General features: G+C 44.9%; 1 protein-coding gene across 1 annotated transcript in view; it reads right to left on the bottom strand.

The window, feature by feature from the left end:
- Positions 1–25,701, bottom strand: part of LOC147221548 (uncharacterized) — a 124,150-nt gene that overhangs the window by 79,565 nt on the left and 18,884 nt on the right. The window contains exons 4-15 of the mRNA XM_086169208.1: positions 22,161–22,278; positions 21,776–21,899; positions 17,738–17,811; positions 16,829–16,886; positions 15,821–15,856; positions 13,229–13,445; positions 11,238–12,758; positions 10,103–11,198; positions 9,748–9,843; positions 6,749–9,601; positions 1,572–1,698; positions 29–834 (exon numbers count right to left, since the gene is read on the bottom strand). Coding sequence (XP_086025334.1) covers positions 29–834; positions 1,572–1,698; positions 6,749–9,601; positions 9,748–9,843; positions 10,103–11,198; positions 11,238–12,758; positions 13,229–13,445; positions 15,821–15,856; positions 16,829–16,886; positions 17,738–17,811; positions 21,776–21,899; positions 22,161–22,278 — 7,126 coding nt within the window. The remainder of the gene's footprint in view (positions 1–28; positions 835–1,571; positions 1,699–6,748; positions 9,602–9,747; positions 9,844–10,102; positions 11,199–11,237; positions 12,759–13,228; positions 13,446–15,820; positions 15,857–16,828; positions 16,887–17,737; positions 17,812–21,775; positions 21,900–22,160; positions 22,279–25,701) is intronic.

Genomic DNA, 25,701 nt, shown 5'->3' with positions numbered 1-25,701 from the left:
CTTGTAGATCATCTTGAACTGATGTTACAGAATGGAGCTCAGGTGATACTTGTTCCACAGTCTCAAAATGGCGGTCCTTTGCTTCCTCTTTGGTTTCTGGTGGGTTCACATGTTCCACAGTACTCTCTCCCTTCCCTATGGAGGTTATATCTGTCACTGTTTGAGTTTCCTCCATAACAGACTTTCCAAATAACCCAAATGCAGTTTTAGATTTGTTACTGTCAGAAACACCAGCGAGTGAAAAGACAGATGACACTTTGAAAGCACCATCTGATTCCGGTGCTTTGGTGACTGTGGGATGCGTTGCTGTTGCTTGTTGATTTTGTCCACTAAACATCGAGAACAGTCCTTTTCCAGGGGGCTCTGAAGCTTTGGAGACTGGTGGTGTAACTGATTGTCCAGGTGATGGCATTCTAGGGCTGCTTTGGGCCTGGGAACTACTTCCAAATTTAGAAAACAGGCTTGTAGCAGGACTTTCCTTACTTGTTGCAGAACCTGGAAGTATACCCCCAAATAAAGAGGTCCCGGCCCCAGAAGGACCTCTGGGAGAAGGACCTCTGGGAGTAGCTTGTTGTGGAGGGGCAGGTCCACCAAACATGGAAAACAGACTTTTTCCTGGGGATTCTTTAGGTGGTGGACCTCGAGGTGGCAAACTACCAGTTGGACCTCTTGGACCAGGTGGAGGCTGACTGTTGGTGCCAGAAAACATGGAGAATAAACCTTTTCCTTGGGGCTCCTGTGGGGTTGCTGCAGGTGATGGTGGACCTTTCGATGCAGGTGTAGATGAAATGTTTGATCCACCAAACATTGAGAGGAGCCCAGTGCTAGGACTTTCTTTGGTAGATGAGCCAGGTATAATGCCTCCAAGAATTGATAGACCTGACTGAGAAGATGGTTGCTGAGAGTTTGCAGGCGAGCTACTAAACATAGAAAACAAGCTCTTTCCTTGTTGCTCATTTGGCTGTTCAGTCAAAGGTGGATCAAGCTGAACCTCCTTGGATGTTGGGGATTCCTCTTTGATAGATTTGACCAGACTAGGCTCAGAAGCAGGTATGGTGGCATCCCTCTCAGTTTTAACTTGTTCCACTTCTTGGGGTGCTTTTACATCAGACTTCACTTCTGCTGGGGGCAACTGATCAAGAGATTGGATATCATCGGGACCAATATCTGAGGGTGCAATTTTATCATGATGGGCTAAGTCATCGTGAGATTCAGCCCCTTCTAGTGGGGCTTTCTCAGAAGTTGTGTTTTCAACCTGACAAGGCAGGTCACTAAGAGGCGGCACAATTTCAGTCGGTGTTATTTCGGGTGTCAGTGATTCATCCTTGACATGAAGTGAGGGCTCACAGGATGCACTAGTCTCTAATTTGACAACATCCTCTGAGGAGGTTATTTCTGTGGTTGATCTTTCTGTGGTTACAGTGTGCTGTTTGACTTGTTCATCTGCATTCTCACCATCGAATGTAGTTCGAGTCAACTCTGGTAAACAAGGTTTGGCCTCTATGTCACTAGTTTCATTAGCTCCAGCATCCTCAGAAATGTCAGGCTCTGGAACAATTTTGTCAGTTGACGTATCTTTATCATGTTGTGGAACTTCTGCGGTGGGAGCAGTATCTTCTGCTGGACTGACTTCTGGTGCTTTGGACTTGCTGCATTCTTGGAGCTCAAGTTCATCTGTTTCATCTTCTGGCGAACTTGCTGCTGAGACAAAGATATGGGGAAGTCTAACATAAGGTTTTGGCTCACTGGAATCCATTTCTGCATCCAGCGGGGGTACTTCCCGGCAATTAATGCCAATGTAGATTGACCTTGGCGGGATGGTATTCTCCTGCGACATGTCAGTTACACTAGAAAGTTCACCAAGTCCAGTGCTGACAGAGGCAAAAGCTGGTTTAGTCTCTTCAGTACTCTGCTGATATGATTTTTCTGCTTCAGGTACATACTCATTTTCCTTGATCACAGCACATTCCTTTACATTAACTTCAGATGATGATGTGTCTGACAGCTCGATAGAACTGCCTCTAGTAAGAATTCCTTTGGGTGATGGAGGAAGTTCATGAGGAAGAAGTTCTTTCCCTGGTGTCTCTGTTAGCGGACTTGCGATTGAAGTATCATTTGGTCGCTGGAAGTTTTGATATGTAGGTTTAGACTTGACTCCTGAATGGTCAGGAGCAGAGACCAAAGGAGATACTACGGGTGGTTGAGGGCTCATATCTGTTACAATTAACCTTGGAGAACAACCTCTTAATGATTCAATCCTTTTCTCATCAGGAGAACCTGTTTGCTGAGTAACTGTAGAAGTGTCAGTTGGAGTGGCCCGAGGTACTTGAGGGGGCTGGGACATGACCCTAGATGTGTCTGTGCTAGTGGGCATTTGTGAATCCACACCACTAAATAATGAAATCAGGCCTTTGACAGAGGTTGATCCTGCAGGTGTTGAAGATATAGTTTTTTGTTGTTCTTCAATACGGACCCCCTGGTTGCTAAGATGACTTTTCTCTGTTTTTATAGGCACTGTTTCATACTTTGCAGTAGGTTGTGAATTAATCACAGAGGGCACGTGCTGCATCGCTGGCATAGAGACTGGTACAGTAGTTACACGATATTGCTGCACAGCGATGGGACATTGCTTTATATCGGGTTGTTGTATCCCCTGAGGATGGATCTTTGCATAACTGCCTTGAGGTACATTGGTAAGAGTAGGTTTTACTTCCACAGCATGTGAGGAAAGGTTTGCTGTCTGTAATTCCTGGGTTTGCTGAATACTTGAAGGAGTTATTGGTTGAGCTTTCAAATACTGCTGGGGGGGAACACTTTGGGTGCAACAATACACTTCCTGTGTTGACAAACTTGGCAATGACTGTCCATTACTTGTTGTTCCAGGGCCAAATGGACTTTCATCACTGCTCCCAAAGCCTCCCACTGTTGGCTGCTTGATAAGGATTTTTGGCCTTTGAGTTAAGTCATGCACAACACTTGTTTCTTGTCTCTGCAGATTTTGTGACTGTGCTTGAGGTCTGAGATCAGTTTTGGATGTCCAGCCAATTCCCTCCAAATGTTGCGGAGGTTGCTGATGTGGTACTGAATGTTGCATTTGCAACAGAGGTACATTTTGAGGCATCTGATCGTACCTCTTGTACTCGGGTTCACAGTTGATCTGCTGATATATAGTGTTTGGTGGGAACATAGTATATGCAGTGCTCTGGCTAACTTTTGTAGAAAGATTTTGAGGAGGCAATATATTGCTTGATTGCCCTTTTCCATCTATTTCAGGACGAGTACTCATCTGTTCCTCGTGTTGTCTGCATGGTAGTGATTTCTGGATGTGATAAACAGCTGTATCTTCATGCTTACTGTAAAGACAACTTTGCGACAAAGCAGATGCATAAGAAGATGAAATGTCCTTTGCATTCTGATGGCTAACAACCGCAGTTTGATCTGACCAGTCTACCGTGAGGTCAACAACTCCTTGTAATTTCTTTACTGGTTGTCTCTCAGCCTTTTTTCGTTCAACTATTTCATTCCTGGCCTTGATATTGGTGAAATTTATGGGATGTCCATCTTCTGTTGGTTGAATTGTATCGGTCGCGTTAATTGTATTTACGCTGTCTTTAGCAGAAAAGTCGACAGGTTTATTTTGCTGCGTGATCTTGTTCTTAGCTTTTGCGGTGGAAAATATCTCGTTCTGATGGTAAGTAGATATCTGCGGATGAAGTTTCTCATGTGTCGTGACTCCGCTCAATGATAGTCTTTGTTGAGGTTGCACAGATTGTTCCACTATAAGCGGTACACCACCAGAGCCATTACTTAATATAGCTTTTTTGCTTCTGACCAATGGCAACGCCCCGGGCGACAGGATATTGGGAGCAGTTTGGGAGCAGTCTAGTTGTGTCATTGGTGGTTTTGGAGACATATCAAGAAAGCCTTTGATTGCATTGGCAGGGGCTGATGGTGTTTTTTCAACATCCTGAGATCCGCTGTGCATTTGTTGAAATTTGACAACTGTGTGCTGCCTTTTGAACTCCAGCGGAGGCGCCTCTACAATCAGTGGAACGCCAGCGGAGTCTCCTTGAATATGAACAAAGCTTGATGGCCTCCTAACCAGGGGCACCGGATCTACGTGCATCAGCACTGTATCTGACTCGAATGACTTTGCCGACATGTCTAAAGTGCCCTTAACAGAGTTTGCGGGAGCTGTAGCAACAAACTGAGGTTGTATGATGGGCATTGACAGCCCATTGCTGTCACTTACAGCAAAGCCCTGTGCTGTCATAGAGGTGGATGGAAGAGTCTGATACAGAGCAGATTCGATACTTTGACCTTGGGTTGGTAGTTTATGGGCAGGTTGAGTTCGACTAGTGGACTCCTCTGGTGGTGTTTCGACTACCAGGGCAAGGCCAACAGAGTCCCTTCTGGCAACTGCTCTTGCACTGGGTTTGTTGGTAAGTGAAATCACTTCATTTGGAGAATAATCAGGATCGGCTGCTTTTGCTGTGAAGGGCTTGGGTGACATATCCAGGATTGCAGTTGTGCCTGAGTCTGTGGGACAGGACTGGCATGTCTGAATTCTGGATGAGAGCTGGGACGGAGTAGGCTCACTATAGTGAGCTGGTTCCTGATATTGGATTGAATTTTGGTGGCACCCAATCATATTCTCATGCTGTAAATTTCCATGACCTTCCTTAAAGTACTCAGGTTCTTGACAGGCCATGTCTACCACTAATGGCACGCCGACCAAATTTTTTCGTGCAAGTTCTCGGGCACTTGGTTTGCCTCTCGTTAGTGGTATAGCTTCTGTGACAGAGGTATCCGTTCTTATAGCCTGAGCCACTTCTTTTATTTTAGAAGATTTTGAAGTCATATCTAGCGTGGCCTTGATAGAATTGGCGGGTGCCGTGGCTTGCTGGAGTGATTTACAGATTTCTAAAGACTCTGCAGATTGAGAGAAAGCAGACTGACACCATGGCAATATTGCTCCCTGGGTACCATGACATCTCTCAAAGGGTAAGAACTGACTATACTCTGTTGTTGCTCCCTGCAGTTCTGATAATTCTCTACATGACAGGTCAATGGACTGATGCCGACTAAGACTTTTGTCTACCTCATCACAAGTTGAAGGTTTTCTTTTTCTCAGTGACAATACCTCATCGGACAGATCTTTTGGGGGAGTCTCATTTTGCTGAATTTCCTGTGTTGCTGTCTTGGAAGACATATCCAACACAGCCTTGATTGAATTTGCTGGTGCAGAGGCCTGTCCACTTGTCTGATAACAGGTAGGTGTAAACATTGCTGATTTACAGCCACCAACATTCAGCTGATGATAGACATTAGAAACAAAGGGTGCTTGTTGATTCATCTGATCATTCATTGCATAATTCACCGGCGGTCTCCCAGGCTCTTCTTGTCTCCTAACAGGACTTCTCTGTGCTAAGGAAGAAGGATCCATTGGTCCAGTTTTGGCAAACTGTTTGGGACCTCCTGTGAACCCACTTATACCGCAGGTGTCGATAGAGCCTCTCCTGCCTGGTGAGATTAGATTAGTATCACAACTCTTTAGTAATTTACTGGATGAGTTATGCGAGGTTTTTGAAGAAGTGTCTTTTGCACTTCTGCCAGTTGGTGAAACATAGTTTTGGCTGAGGCCAGTTGGTGAGGCTACTCTGGATGAGGTTAGTGGTTTTGGGATACGTGTTGTGGGAGATTTGGGACTTGTCATACTCTGGAGACTGGCTGATGTTTTGATTGGTTTGACTTGCTGGTCAACTGGCCTGAACATGGTTTGAGAATCTTTAGACAAAGCTGAAACGGGTTCCTGCAATGCAGAAAAGGTGGGATATTCAACTTCATCTTCCTCAATCTCTTTCGTAAGATCAACAGCGATCACAGTTTTGTCGGGCAATCCCGCATCGACCTCAGTTTCCGTCTGCTTTTTCTCTTTTAACTTTTTCAGCTTGTACTTTGTAAAGTCAACCACGTCATCCTCTTTAGAGGGTGCTACCGTGGAGTCAGTCGAATCTTTTTGTTTTATATTTTGGGTTTTACTGACAGAAGCAGAAAAATCCAGAACTTTAACGGTATTTTGAGAATCGACAGGGGAGGAATAATTGAGCTTTCTGTAAGTTGTTTCTGTAAGATATGTCACCGGGCTTTCATTTAGTATATGCAACTGCGGTTTAAACTCCTTTAATGACTCCTGTGGTTTTTCAGCTGAAGACGGCAGCGGGTTTGCTGAAGTACTGCAAATACTGTTTGTCACACTCGTCCCTGCAACTTTGGGTTTAATCGCCTCCGAAAGCACTTTGGGTTTTTCAGACTGAGACGGCTGCCGAGCGAGTTGAGGCCTCTGTTGGGAAACTGAAGGTCGGGCCGCAGGCGGAGAGGCCGCTTGACCTGAGGGGCTTGGAGGTACTTTTGAAACAGCTGGTGGTGTCGGTAGTTTTCTCCCTAACTGCACAGGCGCTGGTATCTTTGAGGCTGGAAGAGTCTTGGGGAGATTCCTTGAAATGTTAGACGTGTCAGGTACTGTAGTAGATCCTGATGGGGCTGAAGGTAACACTGCTGAGGATGACTGCGTATCTGACTTTCTCACACTGGAGTTAGATGAAGTTGGCGTGATTCCTCCAATAGCTGAAAATATGGAGCCTGACTTTTGCTTTAATTGGTCAGAAGTTGTATCATCTGCATGGGCAATTCTGATTTCAGGAATTGGACAGTGTCTTTGGCGGGAGATTTGTCTTGACTGGTAAACTGAGGTAGGAGAAGGTGAGGAAGTAAGCACATCATTTATACCCTGATTCTTCCAATACGGCCCTCCATGTCCTCCCTTCAGTGATTTCAGTGTAAAATCAGCTGCCTCTATTGGCTCTTCTTGACAGCTGTAGTTGTTTTGCACTGAATCCACCTTGACTTTTTTTAGCTTGTATACAGTAAAATCTATGGGTCTCTCTGTTTGAGAAGACAAAGATTCCTGGAACATCTGGGAGAAGCGTTCCAAATTCATATTCATTAATTTTTCACCTTTTCTAAGGGATGATGTTAGGTCCACTGGGGTGTCTGAAAGCTCTCGCTTGCTTCGTGGCTGCCCTGGAATCCAGACACCCGTATCCTCGGAACAAAGGGGGATCTTAAACCCGCAAAGTGTGACTTTGTCTTTATCTTTTTGCTTCAGAATGTTTGCAATGTTTTCGGTGATATTTCCGAGAGCCTGAATGTCATCTGGCGCAGCGCAAGCATACAGATGCCTTCCAGCTCTGTCGGTTAAAAGTGAATAAATGTATTCCTCATTGGTGTACACATAGTATCCACAGTCCCCTGCTTCTGCCGGCCACCACATGCCTTGTTCCAACAGTGACAGCCATTGTTGATACCACTCTGGATCCTCAAAAAGTAATTCCTCGTCCAAATCTCCTGCAATCCCTGCTGACCTACTTAAATCCATAGCACTTCGGGTTAAATCCACTGGACCCCTTTTCGTAGCAAGTCTTTTCAAAAATTCAGCAGCTGATTTTAAACCGAAGTCTTCGGCTTTTACTTCTTCCTCAGTGACTCTTGTTTCTCTTACTTTGTTGAGATCAATAAGGGACTGACATCTATCTAATCTTGGCTTTGCTTTTTCTGTTGACAGATCCAGGCCACTGCAGTCCACAATCCAGGGCTTTTTGTTCCCGACTAAGTCATTCAAATGGTCACAGCTAGTCCAGGGTTTCCTTTCTCTGCAGCTCATATCAAACAGAATAATATCCTCATCTGGGTCAAGAAAGCGATTCCTGCTCTCAAAAAGCTGGGTGGCAGTGTCCCTCCAGGGATGAGATGGTATGTTGAAATTACTGATGTCCACATTCTGAGGATTTAAACTTGTGTGATTGTCTAGCTGGGTTACTCTGACCGCTGGTGGGAGAAGTCCTTGGCTTGCCTGGTACCTTTCTTGAGCTTGGGTGGCGAGAGCCTCAGCAAGTGCATAGTCATTAAGTTGCTGCCACAGAAGAGCCTCAATGAGACACTGGTGCTCATAGAGGTCTGGTGGAATAACCCCGTGCTCTGTAAAGTTGTATAAAAGGTCCTTGTAACCGTATTCATCTGACGTGCCGTACAAGAGTCGCTGAATTTCCTCAAGGTAACGCTTGGTTGGTGGAATGACTGGATCCTGCCAACCCTGTGGTTGTGGTGGTTCTTTTGGGGAGTCGACAACTACGGAGGGTGTAACAACAGAGGGTGTAACTGTTACCGTACCAGTAGAGACGTCCTCTTTGCTCCTCGGCAGGAAACGGTCAAGGAGTCCTTTTTCAGGTTCTTTTCTCAAAGCTGAAGCAGTGCTATCACTCGAGGCTGTTTTGAAGACGCCAGATAGCAGACCAGAGGACTTGCTATTGATGTCGGATTTTGGCTCCTCCTTCGCAAGGGGGATGGTCGCTGGTGTCTGACTCTTTGACGACGACTCTTCCGTGGTACTAAAAAGCCCTGAGAGGAAACCTTTCTGAGGCAGACCTTTGACATCACTATCTGCCGGCACATCTTGGGAGGAGTTCATCACCACTGGTTTTGCCCTCTGAATATGCGGCCGTCCCTGTCCTGGACGTGTCTGCTGTTGCTTTAGCTTGGTATCCACCTGATCGGGTGTCGGTGATTGTTGTTCCACATTGGGTGAAATTTTGTTTACCAGGCCCGAGAGTAAATCCCCTGATTCTGACCGGGCTTGATTTTGCTCTGGTTTACTGGGTTGGCTGCTTTTGGTAGGCTGTTGTTCCTGAGGTGTATTTTCACCAGATGCTAGCTTCAGAATGCCTGAAAGTAGGCCTCTGCTTTGACTAGGCTGGTCAGCTGCTGCATTTTGAGGACTCGCTGGTTTCCCTGGGTGTTGCTGTTGCTGTTGTGGTGTTGGACCAAACAGACCAGAAAAGAATCCCCCTCCTTGTTCACTGGTCTGAGGCGGTTGTTGATTTGCAGTTGGACGAGATCCAGGGATGTTTGATTTATTGCCTTGTTGAGACCCTGCCTCTGGGCTGGGTTGTTGTGGTGTGCTATCAGTTGCAGTTAATTTAGTGAAAAGCCCTGACAACAATCCACCCTGTTGCGGTTCTGGCGAAGAAGATACAGCCGGTTGCGAGGGTATGTGGTTTTGTCTTCGCAGCGGTTGTCTGTTACCTTGTTGGGGTTGCTGCCTGGTTGAAGGATTAACAGGCGGCTGCTGCTGTGCTGCTGGAGACTGACCTGATGAAAACAGGCCAGAGAGGAAACCTCCTTGTTGACTAGGGGGTGTCTGGGATGTCCTTGTGCCTTCGGTTGGTGCCTTTTGCAGCTCTTGTTGACCGACCACTGTGGGCTGTGGTGTTCCTGCGTCTACAATTTTGTTGAAGAACCCACTGAGCATCCCTCCGGGACTACTTTGGGGCTGTTGAGGAGGGACTTGGCTTTGCTTGTGTAGGTTCTGTCTAATGTCTGCTTGCTGGCTCTGTTGCTGCCCAGATGCACTGCTGTGTTGCTGGCCTTGTGGAGGCAGTGGTTGTTTTGCTGCAGATTCCTGGCCCCCAACGCCAAAAAGGCCAGAGAGAAAGCCTCCTTGCTGAGGGGACACTTGCTGCGCTGATCTAAGGTTGAGCTCTGACTGCTGTTGAGATGGAGAAACACTGGGCTCCATAATCTTACTAAAAAAACCAGAAATCACATTGCCTGATGGCTGATTTGACTGTGGCTCCTGTGCAGAGGGTTCCTTCAGTGGCTGCGATGATGTTTCTGTGACTTTAAACAAACCCCCGAGCAGGCCACTGGGTTGTGATGGTGTTGCAGCTTTTGGGGGAGGCTTTTGTGTCGTTTGGTCAGCAAGCTGCTGTTGGCTTGGTTGCTGATCTGAGGGAAAAGTTTCCAGATTGAGTTGATGTTCCTGGTCGAGTTGACTTTTGTCAGGAGGTTTAATCCCCCCTTGACTTACACTTGGTTCCAGCTCTTTCGTTTTAGCTGTTTGGTCAGTAGTGTCTGGCTGGGACTCTTGACTGGACTGGGCTGGCTGAGACCCAGTCACTGTGTCTGCTGCTTTTTTCAAGAGACCAGATAGGATCCCCCCAGTAGGTGGCTGCGCTGCAGCCTGTTCATCCCGCTTTTGATTTACACTCTCGTCAGAGAAGCCTGCTGACGATATCGGCCCGGCCTGATTCGCGGGGACTGAATTATCAGAGGCGAATTTTAAAAACCCAGAAAAGAGTCCCCCTGACTGCTGAGCGGCTGAACTCTGCTGTGTTTGGGGAGAAGGGGATGAAAATATACCTGAGAACAACCCGCCGAGCTGAGGCTGACTATCTCCTCCCTGGGCTTTTTTAGACACGTCGTCCGCCGATCCCAACTTCAACAACCCAGAGAGAATGCCTTGAGCTTGTGACTGTGAACCTGCAGCCGGATCGGCAGCTTTGGGGGGACACTGATCATTTGATGTGACATTTTCTTCAGGTTGGACATTCGTCATGCACGGGGGATCTTTATTGGACAGCGTTTCTTCTTGAGATGATTGCTCAGTGCTTTGTGGGCTTTCCGAGACAACGTGTTCCGGCTCAGTTTGACCGCTTGGTTTGGTGACTGTCACGGTCGGAGTCGTCTGTATTTTCGCGGGTTCTTTGGCAGGTTCACTTGGAGCGACCTTAAATAAGTTTGAAAACCAACCAGTTTCTGTGTTTCCCTTTGGCGCACTTTCAAGAAGCGCAGAACGACCCGGCGAGGGAGATCTTAAAGCGGTTGGGGATGGGCTCTTTGGCGGGGCGTTGACATCATCTCCGGAAGCAAACTTGAGGATCCCGGATAGAACGCCTCCTTCTGCTTTTGGCGGCGTGGCCTGGGAGACATTGTCAGAGGAGAAAAATGGGATTTTGAGTTTGCTGCCTAAAAATGATTCATCTGCAGACTTGGTGTCGGACTGGGGTACATTTTCAGGAGGAGCTGTCGAGATTAGGGTGGCGAGAGATTTCTTGAAAGGGCTGAAGAATCCTGTGTCATCTGAAGTGCCTTCGGGCTTTGGTTCCGAGACGGCGGATGTTCTCCCTTGCTGAATGTCGGGTAGCTCACCAGAGGACTCTGTCTCTGGAAGAAGCTCAACGGACCCACTTATGGTTTCAATTGATCCACTCCCGGTATCTGGCAGAAGATCGGCCGATCCGCTTCCCGAACCGGGTCTGGTCTCACCCGACAATGGTCGCTCCCCTTGGGATTCCACCCTACTGAGACTCGAGTCCCTGCTCACAGACTGCTGTTGTGACTCGTTGCTTCCGGCAGAAGCACTTCTTTGCTCCGATGGCTGAGGTGACGGCTCTCTAGATGCAGGAGCACTTGAAAAAAATCTCAAGGGACTAAGCCTTCCCAACATGGAATCAAACCCTGAGCCGGATTGATTCGCAGTGGATGCGTTACCTTGTGCCTCGGTCACACCCGATGCCTGATCACCTTCAGGTGGCCGACCAGATTCCGGGGAATGAAAAGGTATTAGAGACTGAAGGGAGAACTTCTTTTCAGTTGGAGTGTCCTGAGAGGCAGGAGGGACCACAGCAACAGGAGGGGAGGTACCGCCACTTTTGGGTATAAAGGAAAGCAGCTTCGAAATGCCTGACTCAGGCTGAGGTGAGGTGCTCGAGGCCTGCTGATCTGTCGCAGGGGCACTAGAGGTGTCAGAGGCTTCGCCGCTTGCTTTCGGTATGATCGAGAACAGTTTCAGAATACCCGAGTCTCCTTGCTGCGGCTGAGGGGATGGAGTTTTGTTTGAGGCCTCTGTGGTAGTTTTTGATCCGGTAATCGAACTGAATAAGGAGCTCATGGCGTTTTTGACTTCGGCAATGCCTTGTCCGACAGCGCTGTCCTCCTTCGCCTCGGCTTTGACCTCACTCGGCGGCTCGTCGGGCTGCCCGACCGTACTCTCCGATGGCAACGTTGGCAGTTTTCTTCTGACGGATTTAGGCATTGATTCGTAGCTCTTGATCTCCTCCTCTTTCACGGCAAGGTACTCGGAGACAGAGTCGACCAAGCACTTCAGTTCGTCCATGGGATCTACGTATTCATCGCTCGGCTCCTCAACCGGAGACAACACCGTATCCTGCGCTCTTCCCCTGCCCAGACTGTCCCGTCCTCCGAGATATCCGTCATAATAGTAGTAGGTTTCGTACTCCTGTGTGGCATCGCCCTCAGTGAACATCAGGTCTTCTAACTCCTCATCAGACCCAAAGGAATACTGCATCTCGTCTGAGCCGACCGAGCCGTACTCGCTCCTCAGCCTTATCCTGGCCGCTTCCTCCCGAGCGGCCTCCTCCTCACGGTAGGCAGCGTAGCTTTCAAGCGCGTCCCCCAATGCCGTTTTGGCCCAAAGTCTGGTCTTGTAAAGGAGACTCTCACGGTCCGTCTGCCGCTGCAGCTGTTTGACCGAAGGGATTATGTCGATCTCGGGGGGCGACAACTCGTCCTCGAAGCTGCCGGCTTCTTTGTAGACCAATCGCACCTCCCCGCTGCCGAAGCCCCGCCCACGCGACCTGCCGCCCGGCTCTCCCGTGCCCTCGGGGGAGGGCGCGTCGCACTCCACCGTTTGATAAAAACGGCTGCTTTTGGACTCTCCCGGACTGTCGCTGATCCGGTAGATGATGCTCCTGTCTTCATCTTCCCACATTTTCTGCTCGGCATCCAAGTAGTCGTCCAAAACACCCGAGTCCGGCACTTTGTATTTACCCTCCCAGTCCTCCACCCCCATGCCCGAGTCCACTGGGATTATCCTCACTCCTCCCTTACTGTTTGATCGCCTGGAGTGAATTTCATTACTAGCATTTGTTCAGATGTAGTTTAAAAAAAAAAAAAAAAAAAAAACAAAAGGCGGCATGCAGGAAGTAGACAAAGAAAAGACAGACATCAAGCATTAAAACATACAAAACGCAATTGAGACAAAAATAGTGAGGAAAGTAAAGAGCATCACGTCAAATAAATAAAGATGAGTGCATAAGGATGACGTCAGTCCAGCATAATTAAAAATGAGACGGGAAACTGAGCTATTGCTGTTTACTATATTAAATAAGCTAATTAAACTGAATTCAGACCTATTATGTTAAACGATATACTGATATTGCGTCAAAAACAACAGGATATTTTCCTTTCCTGAAAATGAGGTATAAGCCTCAAAGGATTTATCTGAAAAAGTTAAGTCCAAAAGTCCTTTAAAAGCAACATTTCGATGACTGAAAATGAAAAAAAATAGATAAAATTGGTGCACAAATACCTGGGCCCTCTCATCTCTCCATAGTCCACCTCGTAGGTCTGCATGGACTCGGACTCCCTGCACAGGGCCGGGCGCTGCCCCCTGCTGCCGATGGGGTACTGGTGCAACGACGAGTTGGTCTGCGACGCGTTGTGAAACCGCGGCGGTCTGCTGGTGCCGCACTCACTGCGGTAGTCGCTGTCGCGGTCGTCCACCGCGCTGTCGTGGTCGTCGAAAGCTGGGGGAAGCAACACGCGTCTTAAAAAAAAACTTCTAAAATACACAAATCCTGGAGTTGGACTTTTTCAACTTTTTTTTTTTTTTTTTTTACTGTATTCCACAGAGTACATTTAGAATCAGAATTACTTTGCAGGTCCCCGAGGGGAAATGGTTTTTTGTTGCAGAATCAGCAAAAAGAAAATTTATTGCATAATGCTAAAATAAGTCTTCTGTTTTATGTAGATATATATGTCCATGTAAATATTAATTCTGTCATTGGGTGTCATGTAAAGACATATAACTATTCAAAGTTCTGTGATCAAGCAAGCAAGTTAGAAGTTCTTTCTGGAAAGACGGCTGCCATTATTTAAGCATGATTAGTGGGAATCTGTGGTAGGAAAAAAAAATAAATCTGGCAACTAAAAAGCTGAGGTCACACTACCTAACTGTCACCGTGGTAACGGATGCTGAGAAGACTTGGCGTTCGCACGAACCCGCTGGTTTCAGCAGATTTCTTTCTGAGGACCGAAACACTCGGGGATCAGAGTTTCACTGTGCCGCCCGATGAGGGATCACAGACAATGTGATTGGTCAAACTTGCTGAAGCAAACTGGGTGCATCAAACTCCAGCCAGGGCGAAATATGTCTTTGGCTACCACAGCAACAAATATTGGCAACAGGCGCCTGACCGACTGTGGCTCGTTTGGCAGCTATCCGCTCCGTCCTCCATTACTGAAGTCCAGTTCGTCTTCATCGGCCTTTGCAGTTCTGAGAGATTCCCAACATCCTCCTGTTCTCAAGCTATTCCCCCGTCCCACTACCTCTTCTCCATTGGCTGATAGCGACACTTGTTTGCAGTCAAGTTGGTGCTTGATTGACAATGACTAAGGTCAAGTCGGGTCCAATCCCCTCACACGCTAACAGATTTCTGTGCCAACTAGCCACAACCACGTTCCCAAACTAGCCACGCCAATGTCCCCAACTAGTCACGCCAATGTCCCCAACTACCCACGCCCAATGTCCCCAACTAGCCACACCAATGTCCCCTACTAGCCACGCCCAATGTCCCCAGCTAGCCACACCAATGTCCCCCACTAGCCACGCCCAATGTCCCCAACTACCCACGCACAATGTCCCCCGCCATCCACATCCCATGTCCCCAAACAGCCATACCAACTGTCCCATACTATTTATGCCAATGTCCCCAACTAGCCGCGCCCAATGTCCCAACTAGTCACGCCAGTGTCCCCAACTACCAACGCCCAATGTCCCCAACTACCAACGCCAGTGTCCCCTACTAGCCACGCCCAATGTCCCCAACTACTCGCGCCTGATGTCCCCCACCATCCACACCCCATGTCCCAAAATAGCCATTCCAACTGTCCCATACTATTCATGCCAATGTCCCCAACTAGTCACGCCAATGTCCCCAACTACCAACGCCCAATGTTCCCAATTAGCCACACCAATGTCCCTTACTAGTCACGCCCAATGTCCCCCAGCATCCACACCCCATGTCCCCAAATAGCCATATCAACAGCCTCTTACTATTCATGCCAATGTCCCCAACTAGCCACGCCCTGACTAACTTAGTAACTAGTACTGACTCTGCTCAACTGTGAATTATGGATGAAAAAGGGAAAAAAGACTGCTGCCGCTCCCAGCTTTGAGGGCATTTTTTTTCCACTCCTTCAGCGCAGCAGACATGAGTGGGTGTAAACTTCTGAATGTCTGACATGGAAGAAAAATGAGCTGCATTTATCAATATAAAGGTGGCAAGCAGACAAGAGAGGACTGAGTCGATGCTGATGCTGCTCCTGAACAAACTGGACCGACGCAGAGTACTAACATGAACAAACAGCGCTCTCCCGTGGTGTTAAACGTGCACTACGACAATCACGCCATGACTAGACGACCACATGGGCCCCCCTGTGGAACTCACCAGCGGGTCCCATTCATGAGAATATTCATTTTTGGGAATTCTTTGATGGTTTTTCATCACATAAAAAAAAAAAAAATCAACTGGGCAGGCTATAGAAAGATGAAGAAAAAAGCATTTAATAAAAATCTTTTTTTTTTTTTTTTTTACTGTTTATACAATTTTCTACTATTATTCATTATTGTTATGTTTTTCTTGTAACTCTGGCACAACGATTTCCTTCGGGATAAACAAAGTTGTTCTTATTCTTATTAATTATTCTTATTCTTGTTTTAATAGAAGGAACACAAAGGAAGGATTCAGGCCAAAAGCGAGGCAGTCTTTTAAAAACACAGAGGAGGAGCAAAGTGGGTGTCGGCAGAAAATAAAATGAAAAATAAACAGATAAATGAAAAAATCCCATAAAATGAAATAAATCACAGGGTCACAGGGATCAAGCATGCCGAGGTACGTACTCTGCTGGTTGCTCCATCCAAAATAACTCCAGCTGCCTGGAGGCGCAAGAGCAAAACGTCAGGGTCCGAAAAAACTGAGTCAAAAACCAAAAAAAAAAAACCGGGCGTGAGAATGAGATGATTGATGGGGAGTCAGATGATTGACAGCTGCACCCCTAAAAGCTGGTGTATTAAGGTCATTTGTACAAAAGCACGAGTTCCACCTGAGAAGCCGCCGACTCTGAAATACTTGAAAAGTACTTTCCTATCAGCCAAAGTGAATAATATTTCCCGTTGCAGAGCCTCCCGCCGGCGCCCGCTTCCTCCCCGGCCACAACTTTGCTTTTGGTGTATATATTTTTTTTTGTTTTCTTCTCTCTCTCTCTTTGTCGCCCTTCTCTTTCTGACTGATCGGCCCTGAGGGATTCGCGTCACCTCCCGTGGAAATCACCCGCTCGGGTGAAAGGTTAATGCTGTCACTTTGCGGGAGGAAAGAGAATTGTCTCGCCGTGTTAATGGTCAGGGACGGGACGTTCGCTTTTCTGGGGAGGCGAGAAAATTACCAAAAAAAAAAAAAAAGGACACGTCGATGTTTTGGTATTTGGCAAAGGTCTCGGAGACTCCACTGATTTGTCGGAGGGAAAAAAAAAAAACACTTTTATGGCAAACTGGAACTGGAAAAACTGGCAAAACTTTAAACCCACTCTGGTGTTCATTACTCGCATTTATTTTTATTCACATATATCAAAAATCCCTACATCACAAAATATCCCGCCTTTAGCACAAAATTAAAATGAAAAATGAATTCTTTGCTTTTCTTATACATTCATGTATGAGCTGTTACCAAGAATACACCGGCTTTTCAAATTATAGGTGCAATACAAATGTGCAAAAATATGTATTTGCACCAACAAGTGCCTTGACAGTAAAGTGAGTCTCGGGGTGTTTATTAGATGGTTATAAAGGTGTAATGGCAATGGTTCGTGATGGGACAAGAGAGCGTGGATGCTGATGGTGGGGGATACTCACAGCACTGCGGGGGGGCGGAGGGCCCCGGCCTCCTCTGGATCTCCTCCCGCAGGGGAAACTGGGAAACGCAAGAAATGTGTCAAAAATCGGGTGCAGTTACCACCACCTGCCGCTAGATGGCGCCAAAACGCACCACAGAGGATGGATCAAAAATAAACACCATCTCCTGCAAAGAGGTGTGAAATTGATTTTATCTATTTAAAACTAATTTCACATGAATTCTCCTTTTTCAAAAAAAGAACATAGGTTAACATGTGCTGGTGTGTTTTTGCTTTAATATAAATAGTCACTTGGGGAACGTAAACCCCTATAATACAGCCTGTTTCTCCTCCTTTTTCAAGAAAAATTGCCTTTTTTTTTTTTTAGTGTTTGTGATTTCACGAAACACCACTGATAAGTCCCGCGTCCACCCTTAAAACTACAAATCAGAACACAGAAAGTTCAAATTTTCATCATATTATTGTTTGTTTTTTATCGCCTCGCTTCATAATTCTAATTAATGTCTGTTTTGTTTTCAATTAACACTTGACCTTAATTCTATTAAATAAAGGTTAAACCTGTTTTTTTTTTTTTTTCCTTCAGCGCCCGTATTACATTTGTCGTATCGGTCAAACCAGAACCTACCCGGCGGCTGTTTTCCTTTTTTTTGTTGTTGTTGTTTTTTCCCCAGACAAATTAAAATGAAGAAACCTAATAATAAAGTTTTAATATATTTCAAAATAACAGCTGTGCCAATAAAGTTTTATTAATTGCCAGTGGCCTGGACAAGACTTCTTACAGTGAGGCTCAAAAATGATTTGATGCAAAAAGATAGAAATTTGTCATGTCACTTGAAAAAGGAAATCTAAATTCTATATACATTTCTATGATATACATATATATATATATATGAAATTAAAGGCCACCCACCTCATCGTGTATCCGCATGGCGTTGATCCGCTCCAGTTTTCTGGTCCAGTACAGAGCCTCGTCTTCGGGAATATCTGGGATCGGGCGAAGAGGGAGGCGGGAAAAAAACAAATGAGGTGAGAGGAGAGCGGGACGGACCAGGAGGGCGATTTAAACTAAAAAAAGAAAAAAGAAAGAAAAGAAAGACGAAGCGCAGGAGCAGGGAAAGCAGCTCCGGCACGCCCCCTGCTGGACAAAGCACACACACTCATCTATATTTCATGGCAAGAGGTGGTTTCCTTTTTTGGGGGGCGTCAGGAATAGAAGCAGCGGCCGCCTCGGGGAGCTCTGGAGGAGGAAGCGGGAGGTGAAGGTGAGGTTGGAGCTCAGAGTGAATGTCGGAGTGAAAATGCATGCTTTTTAACACAGACTGTAAAATTAAGATGATTAAAAAAAATCCTCCAGAGCGGAAGCAGAAATGCTTCAGGAATGTGGGTTTGACTATCGGCTTTTCTCTTCGGGGGTCGCCACAGAGAACCAAACTTCTCCATCGAACCCTATTCTCTGTGTCCTCCTCTTTCACTACGTCCATAAATCTTCTCTTCCTCCTCGAGACCTCCAATTCCAGCATCCATCTACCAATATATTTACTATCCCTCCTCTGTACATGACCCTACCATCTCAGTATGGCTTTACCCGGTGTTGTTCCTCTGATAGACTCATTCCTGATCCTATCCATACTGGTCACTCCCAAAGAGAACCTCAATATCTTCATCTCTGCAACCTCGAGCTCTGCCTCCTGTCTTTTGGACATTGTCACAGTTTCTAAACCATACCACATCACTGGTCTTACCACTGTCTTGTACACCTTTCCTTTCATTCTGGCCGATAGTCTTCTATCACATAGTACCCCCGACACTTTTCTCCACCCATTCCAACCTGCTTGGACCCGTCTCTTCACCTCTTTTCCACACTCCGTTGCTCTGGACTGTTGATCCCAAGTACCTGAAATCTACCACGTTCTTGATCTCCACTCCCTGTAGCCTCAGCGTTGCACCAGAGTTCCTCTCATTCACACACATATACTCTGTCTTGCCCTTACTAACCTTCATTCCTCTCCTTTCCAGAGCATACCTCCACCTCTCTAGATTTTCCTCAGCCTGCTCTCTGCCCTCACTACAGATCACAATGTCATCTGCAAACATCATGGTCCATGGAGATTCCTGTCTAACCTTGTCTGTCAGCCTGTCCATCACCACTGCAAACAAAAAGGGGCTCAGAGCTGATGCCTGATGGAGTCCCACCTAGAACTTCCCTTTAGGAGACTATAATAACTGTAGTTAAAAAAGGGAGAGTGTTCATATACCTTTTTTTGTTGCATCACCAAGGGAAACACAAAATGGGTTAGAAAAATCAGACGCAGTAATGTTTGTATTCTTTAGATATTTGGGGTTTGGAGTATCCCTATACTAACTGTGTGCCAATTTACTTGTAAATGATTATGAGTATTTTGTCAGTATTTGAGTGAAATGTTGTTTCAAAGGTGATCTTAACACATCTGTATGCTGAAGAGTCTTAAGTCACACCAGGCGGCAATTAAACATCAAAGAGATCATAGTTGAACATCAAAGATATGTCTAAAAATGAACATCAAAGCAATGTCAATTGAACCTCAAAGACACATCAGTTAACACCCAATGATGTCAATTAAACATTAACGAGACATTTAAATATCATAAAGATGTCAAATTGCAATCATAAACATTGACGTGACAGATTCTGCAATTAAAGATCAAAGAGACAGGAGTTTAAAATCTAAGAGACAACAACTTAACATCATGAAGATGTCAATTTGATAGAGATATTACTATCACAAATCCAGCAATTAAACATCATGCGGATGGCAGCTGAACATCAGAAAGACCATAATTGACGACCAGAGCCACGACAATTGAGCATCGGAAAGATGTCAATTCGATATTGTGGACATTAACGTCACAAATTCAGCCATTAAACGTCAAAGACAGCAGGCAACGGCACAGAGACTTAAACTGATCATGAAATATACACCGTTGAGGTCCCAAAAATACATCATTTGAACATCATAAGACGTTGGTATAACACATCAAAGAGATGGGAGTTGAACATCAGAAGCGCGTCAATTAGCACCCAAATAGATGTCAATTAAACATCGTAGAAACACCATTTTAACATTTCGACATCAACTTGATATCAACAACATTGATTTGACACCAGATTCATCAATTAACCATCACAGAGGCACAACAATTTAAGATCAAAGAGATGTTCATTCTAGCTCATACCTTGTCACCTTTCATTCATGTTACATCAATGAGACATCAATTGAAATAATAGAGATGTGAATTTAACATCTTTGAGGGGACAATGTGACATAAAAAGTACCTGACTTAAGCATCAAAGTTGCGTCAGCTGAACATCAAAGAGATGCACATTGATTGAGATGTTAACTTTACATCAAATAGACGTTAATTTGACGCCATTAAGATGCCAATTTAACCATGGGAGCTATATTTTGGACATATAACCAACGAATAAAACGTTATTTCCGAAGAAATAACTGAAGTTTTATTTTAATAGCTTTGAATGTTGTATTGGAAAAAAAAAAAAAAAAAAAAAAAAAAAAAACTACATCAGTAGTTTCAGTTGGATCCATTGATCCACTCGCCGCCGCTCGTACACCTCCGTCACACTACGGGACGGATTTGTCACAACAGTCTGAAAAACACTATCTTATCTCCATCGTCAGCTGCTCCCGCCTCAGGTGAGGGTCGATGAGGAGGAAGAGGAGGAGGAGGACGCTCCTGGGTGGACTCCAGACTGGAGAACCGGGAGGGAGTTCAGCGGGGTTGCAGGGGAGCCAAGAGGAGGGAGGAGGAAGAGCCCGGCCTCCGCGGAGAGGCTTTCAGGATGAACGCCGTCATGAAAGGTTTATGAGCCGCGGGGTTTTTAGCGCAGGAACGTGTTCTTTAACGGGCGGCTGCTTGTTCTGGTGTCGCAACAGAACCAGAGAAGGACGTCGGGTCAAATCGGATCGGACCCATATATGTCAAAGAATCTCATTTCTCAACAACACAAAACTGATAACTAGATCTAGATAGATAGGTAGATTTTATTTATCCCAAAGCTGGGGAAGTTAATTCTGAATTTTAATATAAATATATAAATTGTAAAAAAATGTATGACTAATATTAATACATATTAATGATGATTTTAGTGATCCCAAAACTGAGCAAATTTTAAATATATCAATATATTAATTGTAACAAATGAATAAAGAAGAATAAATGTCATGCGTAAATATAAAAATAATATACTATATGCATAATATAAATACATGCTAATAATTTACACAGTCATTAGCATTTTTAGATGTATTTTAGTTACTTTGTCGGCCACTTCCTGTTTTTTTTTTTTTTTTGGTTGTCCTTTATTTATTGTTTATATAGTTATTTATTTTTGTAAATCGGTAATGTTCGGGTATTATCTCACCCCCGCCCCCGATCCCAGACACCAGCCTGGCTTCAGAGTCGTCCGTTAAAACGACGGGTGACGGAAAATCAATGAAGACCGGGAGGGTCTGCAGATCATCAACACTTTCACCACAAAACAAAAAAACAAAAAAAAAAGGGAAAGGAGAACGAAGCGCCCCTGGTGGCCATACCTGGAATTACATGCAGGGGCAACAAACCATACTTTATGATTGAAATAAAAATGTGAGAGAAGGAAAATATCTTACATTTAAAAAAAATCTTGAAAATGTTTCCTTCAAAGTATTTTAGTATGTATCGATCAGGTCATTTTTGTTATTTTTCTGAGGAAATAATGTTCTCCAACTATCTAGGCAGGCCTTACGTGCAGTTCCACTGTTTGGCCACTAGGGCAGCACAGCACGCTTCCCGAGGCGAACCGAGACAAACAGAAGTCACCCGAACCTCCGGAGTAATCAGGCTCTCGCAATCAGACGATCTCAATCACAGCGTGTGCGTGCACGTGTGTGCCAGTGTGTGTGGCGCTAACCGAAAGGCAGCTCGAAGCGAGCGTCCAGCAGCACCTGGTGCGGCGTGGGGTTGGCCGTGCCGCAGATCTCGTCCTCCCTCATCAGCACCTCCGAGTCCAGGGACGTCCACTCGCCGGGACCCTCCTGGGGGACAGTTGGAGAAGAGTGAGACAAGGTCAGGAAACATCACGCTCATGCTAACAGTATTACACTATCACACAGTATTACACTATTATTACATGTGAATACGCATTATTACACAGGCTGGATAAAGGACATCCTCAATATGTAAGTGTGAAGGATTGGGGGGGGGGGGGTGGATGGGGGGAAACTCAACACCCGCCTACATGTGCTCCGTGGGTGCATCCATGTGTGTTTGTGCGCGTGCATGTGTGTGAGAGGCACCTCTTCAGACTGTCGAATGGCGCCCAGGGGTATCAGCGCCGTGCCGATCATGGTGTCCCAAATCAGACCTTTGTTCCAGAGCTCCACCACCAGGCCCGACTGCAGGTGATTGATCTCGCTGCATGACAGACACACAACGTGCCGTGAGCGACGGGCAAATTCGAGAGACGCACAACAGACGGTCGGAGGGTGACCAACAGACGCACAACGGAGAGAAAAAAGCTGCACAACAGCAAAAGAGGCATGAAAAATCACAGTAGACACATATGGAAGCATATAAGTGTCGTACCACAAATCAAATCTTTTAATTTTCAGAACGTGGCAGCACATTTTGACTCAAAACTAAAATGAGTAAGAAGTAACCCAAACTGCATTTTCCTTTTTCTTCTGCCAAACTGATAAAAAGAAAAATTTTGAGGTTTAATTTTTCAAAACATACCTCTGGAAATTGTCATCAAATTTCGATTTGAAATGTCAAATTTGAAAACGAAAATGCATTTGCAGACATGCTTTTTCATTTTAAGAATGTAACAGCATATTTTGTTTCATCACTAAAATGAGTAAGATTTTTATCTAAATAGCATTTTCTTTTTCTTCTTCCCAACTGCTCATTGTGTAACTTAATCCAAATGAAAAAGGCAAAATTAAGAGTTAAGACATACCCCGGCAAATTGTTTTCAAACTTCAATGAGAAACATTTGACAACACATTAGCAAAAATGCTAATTTATTTTCAGCATGTACATGAATGCAAAATGCATAACTAAACTCAACTAACTAAAATCAGTAATAACTAATCCAAACTGAGTTTTGATTTTCCTCTTGAAGTTGCACATTTTATAAGAAAAGGAAAAGAAAAAGGTATCAAAACGTCAATTTGGACATTTTTGGTTGATCTTCTCCTTCGCAGCTTGTTTTGGCACTAAAACACAACATCCACTCAGCAGTTTACCTGCTAGCTGCTTGCTAATACAAGTTAGCATGAATCTCCCAAACACTGTCACGCAAATGTTATATTTAGGGAACCAAAGTGAATCGCGAAAAACTTCTGAATCGGCTGCCCGTAATTGACTTGACGAGATTAGACGTTATCGCGGTACATTTCGATCGCATGGAAAGCAGCGCTGCTGGCCAGGTATTGTTGAAGCGCTGAGAAAAGGCTAGCTTTGGCAACGCTGTTGATAAACGTGTCTGTCATGGCCGAAAATTCAGCAAAAGTCTCTATAATCTACTAAATCTGTCACAGGCAACTTATTCACAAATTGTCCGCAATTCCAATTTGTCCTGTAATTGTATGCTTTTCGTGACGGCGTTAAGGAGTGTCATGCTAACAGGTATTAGTAAGCAGCTAACAGGTAAACCAAAACAAGCTGCGAAGGAGAAAATTGACCAATGACGTCGCTCTCCTGCGCTGCTTGGGAAATTGAGTTTTGATACCTTTTTTGCACGGCGGGACATAAAAAATGAGAAAGCAGCATTCTTTTGGTTTTTAATTGTCATAAAATGCGGCACCTCAAGAAGACAATGAAAATGCAGTTTGGATTACTTATTACTCATTTTGGTCAAAGTATGCTGCCGCATTCTGAAAATGAAAAAGCATCGTGCTAATGCATTTTAATTTGAATTACGATACCTGTATGCTTCGGTAGACCCACGACAGACAAAGAAAAGACGCACCACAAACACACACAGACACACAAAAGACACAGTCAAGGTGATTTACGTTTAATTTTTATCCTGATCCAAAAATCAGACAACGGAAGATGGCTTTGCACCGCGGGGCCTCCGTCCCGCCACCGCCATCGCCGCCCCACCCAGCGGGTCAGACACCACTAATCTTCTGTCAAAACGGCGTGTGTGTGTGTGTGTGTGTGTGAGTGTGTGTGTGTGTGTGTGTGTGTGTGTGTGTGTGTGTGTGTGTGTGACGGTTGACAGCTGCCACTTTCTGACAAATCTGCCTTCAAAAGAGGAAGACGAGCGCAAAACTGTCTCCCTCCTCATCTGCATATTCATGTCCGTATTTATAGCTGTCAGTCACGTCTGAACACCGCGCGTGTGTGTGTGTGTGTGTCCGTCTGTCTGTGTGTGTGTGTGTGTGTGTGTGTGTGTGTGTGAGAAGGAGATGTCATGCTGAACAATGAGTCAAGGGGAGATGAAGATGTTCTAGCATTTTCCAGGATTAATTCTCTCCAACTCTAACTATTTGTTGGATTATGACGTTCATGGATTGATTGATAGATTGTTTGATTGATTGATTGGTTGGTTGAATGAATGAATGAATGAATGAATGGTGGCTTAACAGATTTATTGCTTGATTCCTTGCTTGATTGATTGGTTGGTTGATTGTTTGATTGTTTCATTCAATGGCTTGTTAAATGAATTAATGGGATGAAGGATTGCTTAATAGGCTGATTGCTTGCTTGATTGATTGATTAATTGATTGGTTGGCTGATAGGTTGGGTCATAAGTTGATTGACTGACTGATTGATTGATTTCAAACAATTAAATTTTTGTCGCGCAAATTTTTTAATTTTTTTGTTCCCAATAATTGAAAAGGACGGATCAAACCAAAAGGAACTACAGGATCAATATGGGTTAAACTTAACTGATTAATATCTGATCAACTGGAGCTCTGATCAGTTTGTATCTACAGCTGGTCATTGATATTTGCTTTGTTTCCTTTGTTACCTAACAACAGCGCAGCGTCTCCAGGACAACAGAGTGGATGCCAAACAAACTGATCAGATCCTTAACAGATCCAATACCGATCGGTCAACTTCTCACATCAGCCGGTAATGATAATAATCAGTGATCTGTGCCGTTGGGAGTCTAATCCAACCATTTAAACCCCGCGAGATTAAATGAAACCCTGAATTTAATCCTGACAGGATGTTTCAACGCAGCTCTATTTCCTGAGAGTGCCTCAGTTCTTACATCCGACCCGCCATCACTGCACATCCATTATGGAAGGGAATGGATTGTGTTATTACAGGAGTGTTTTATCACGCACGCACGTACGCACGCACGCACGCAGGCACACACACGCACACACACACACACAGATTAGTCTGCAAGAGCTTACAAAGAAATGGGAAGGGTCGGAAATAAAGTGTCGGTTAACGACTGAGTCCACTGAAATTCAGTTTGATTGAGAGCTGTTAAATGCTAACGTGCTAGGAGGCTACCTACAGACAGCGATGTTTCGCTGAGCTGTTTTTTGGGTTAGGATTTAAATTGGTTGACTTATTAACTTTTATTTTAGTTTTTATTCTTTTGTAGATTAAAATTACACAAAAAAAAAAAAATATATACTTTTAATGTACACTTTATAGCAGGATAGCAAAAATTATTCAACAACAAATTCTTAGAAATGCATTTCTGTGATATTCTTGTTTTATAATGACATTACTGCTACTACTATAACTAATTCTATTATCAACAGTAATAAAATGTAAATCATCATATGATTTATCAAGTGAGAAAAGGGTAAAGAAAAGAAAAAATACGGTCGATCAGAGCTTATTTGTTACTGCAAAAGAAAT

This window comes from Fistularia commersonii, chromosome 22 (genome assembly GCF_037954325.1).
Source record: "Fistularia commersonii isolate RoL2024-O1a breed Wild chromosome 22, RoL_Fcom_v1.0, whole genome shotgun sequence".
Taxonomy (NCBI): Eukaryota; Metazoa; Chordata; class Actinopteri; order Syngnathiformes; family Fistulariidae; genus Fistularia; species Fistularia commersonii.
The sequence above is the reverse complement of the archived record's forward strand: the minus strand, read 5'-3'. Positions and strand labels throughout refer to the sequence as shown.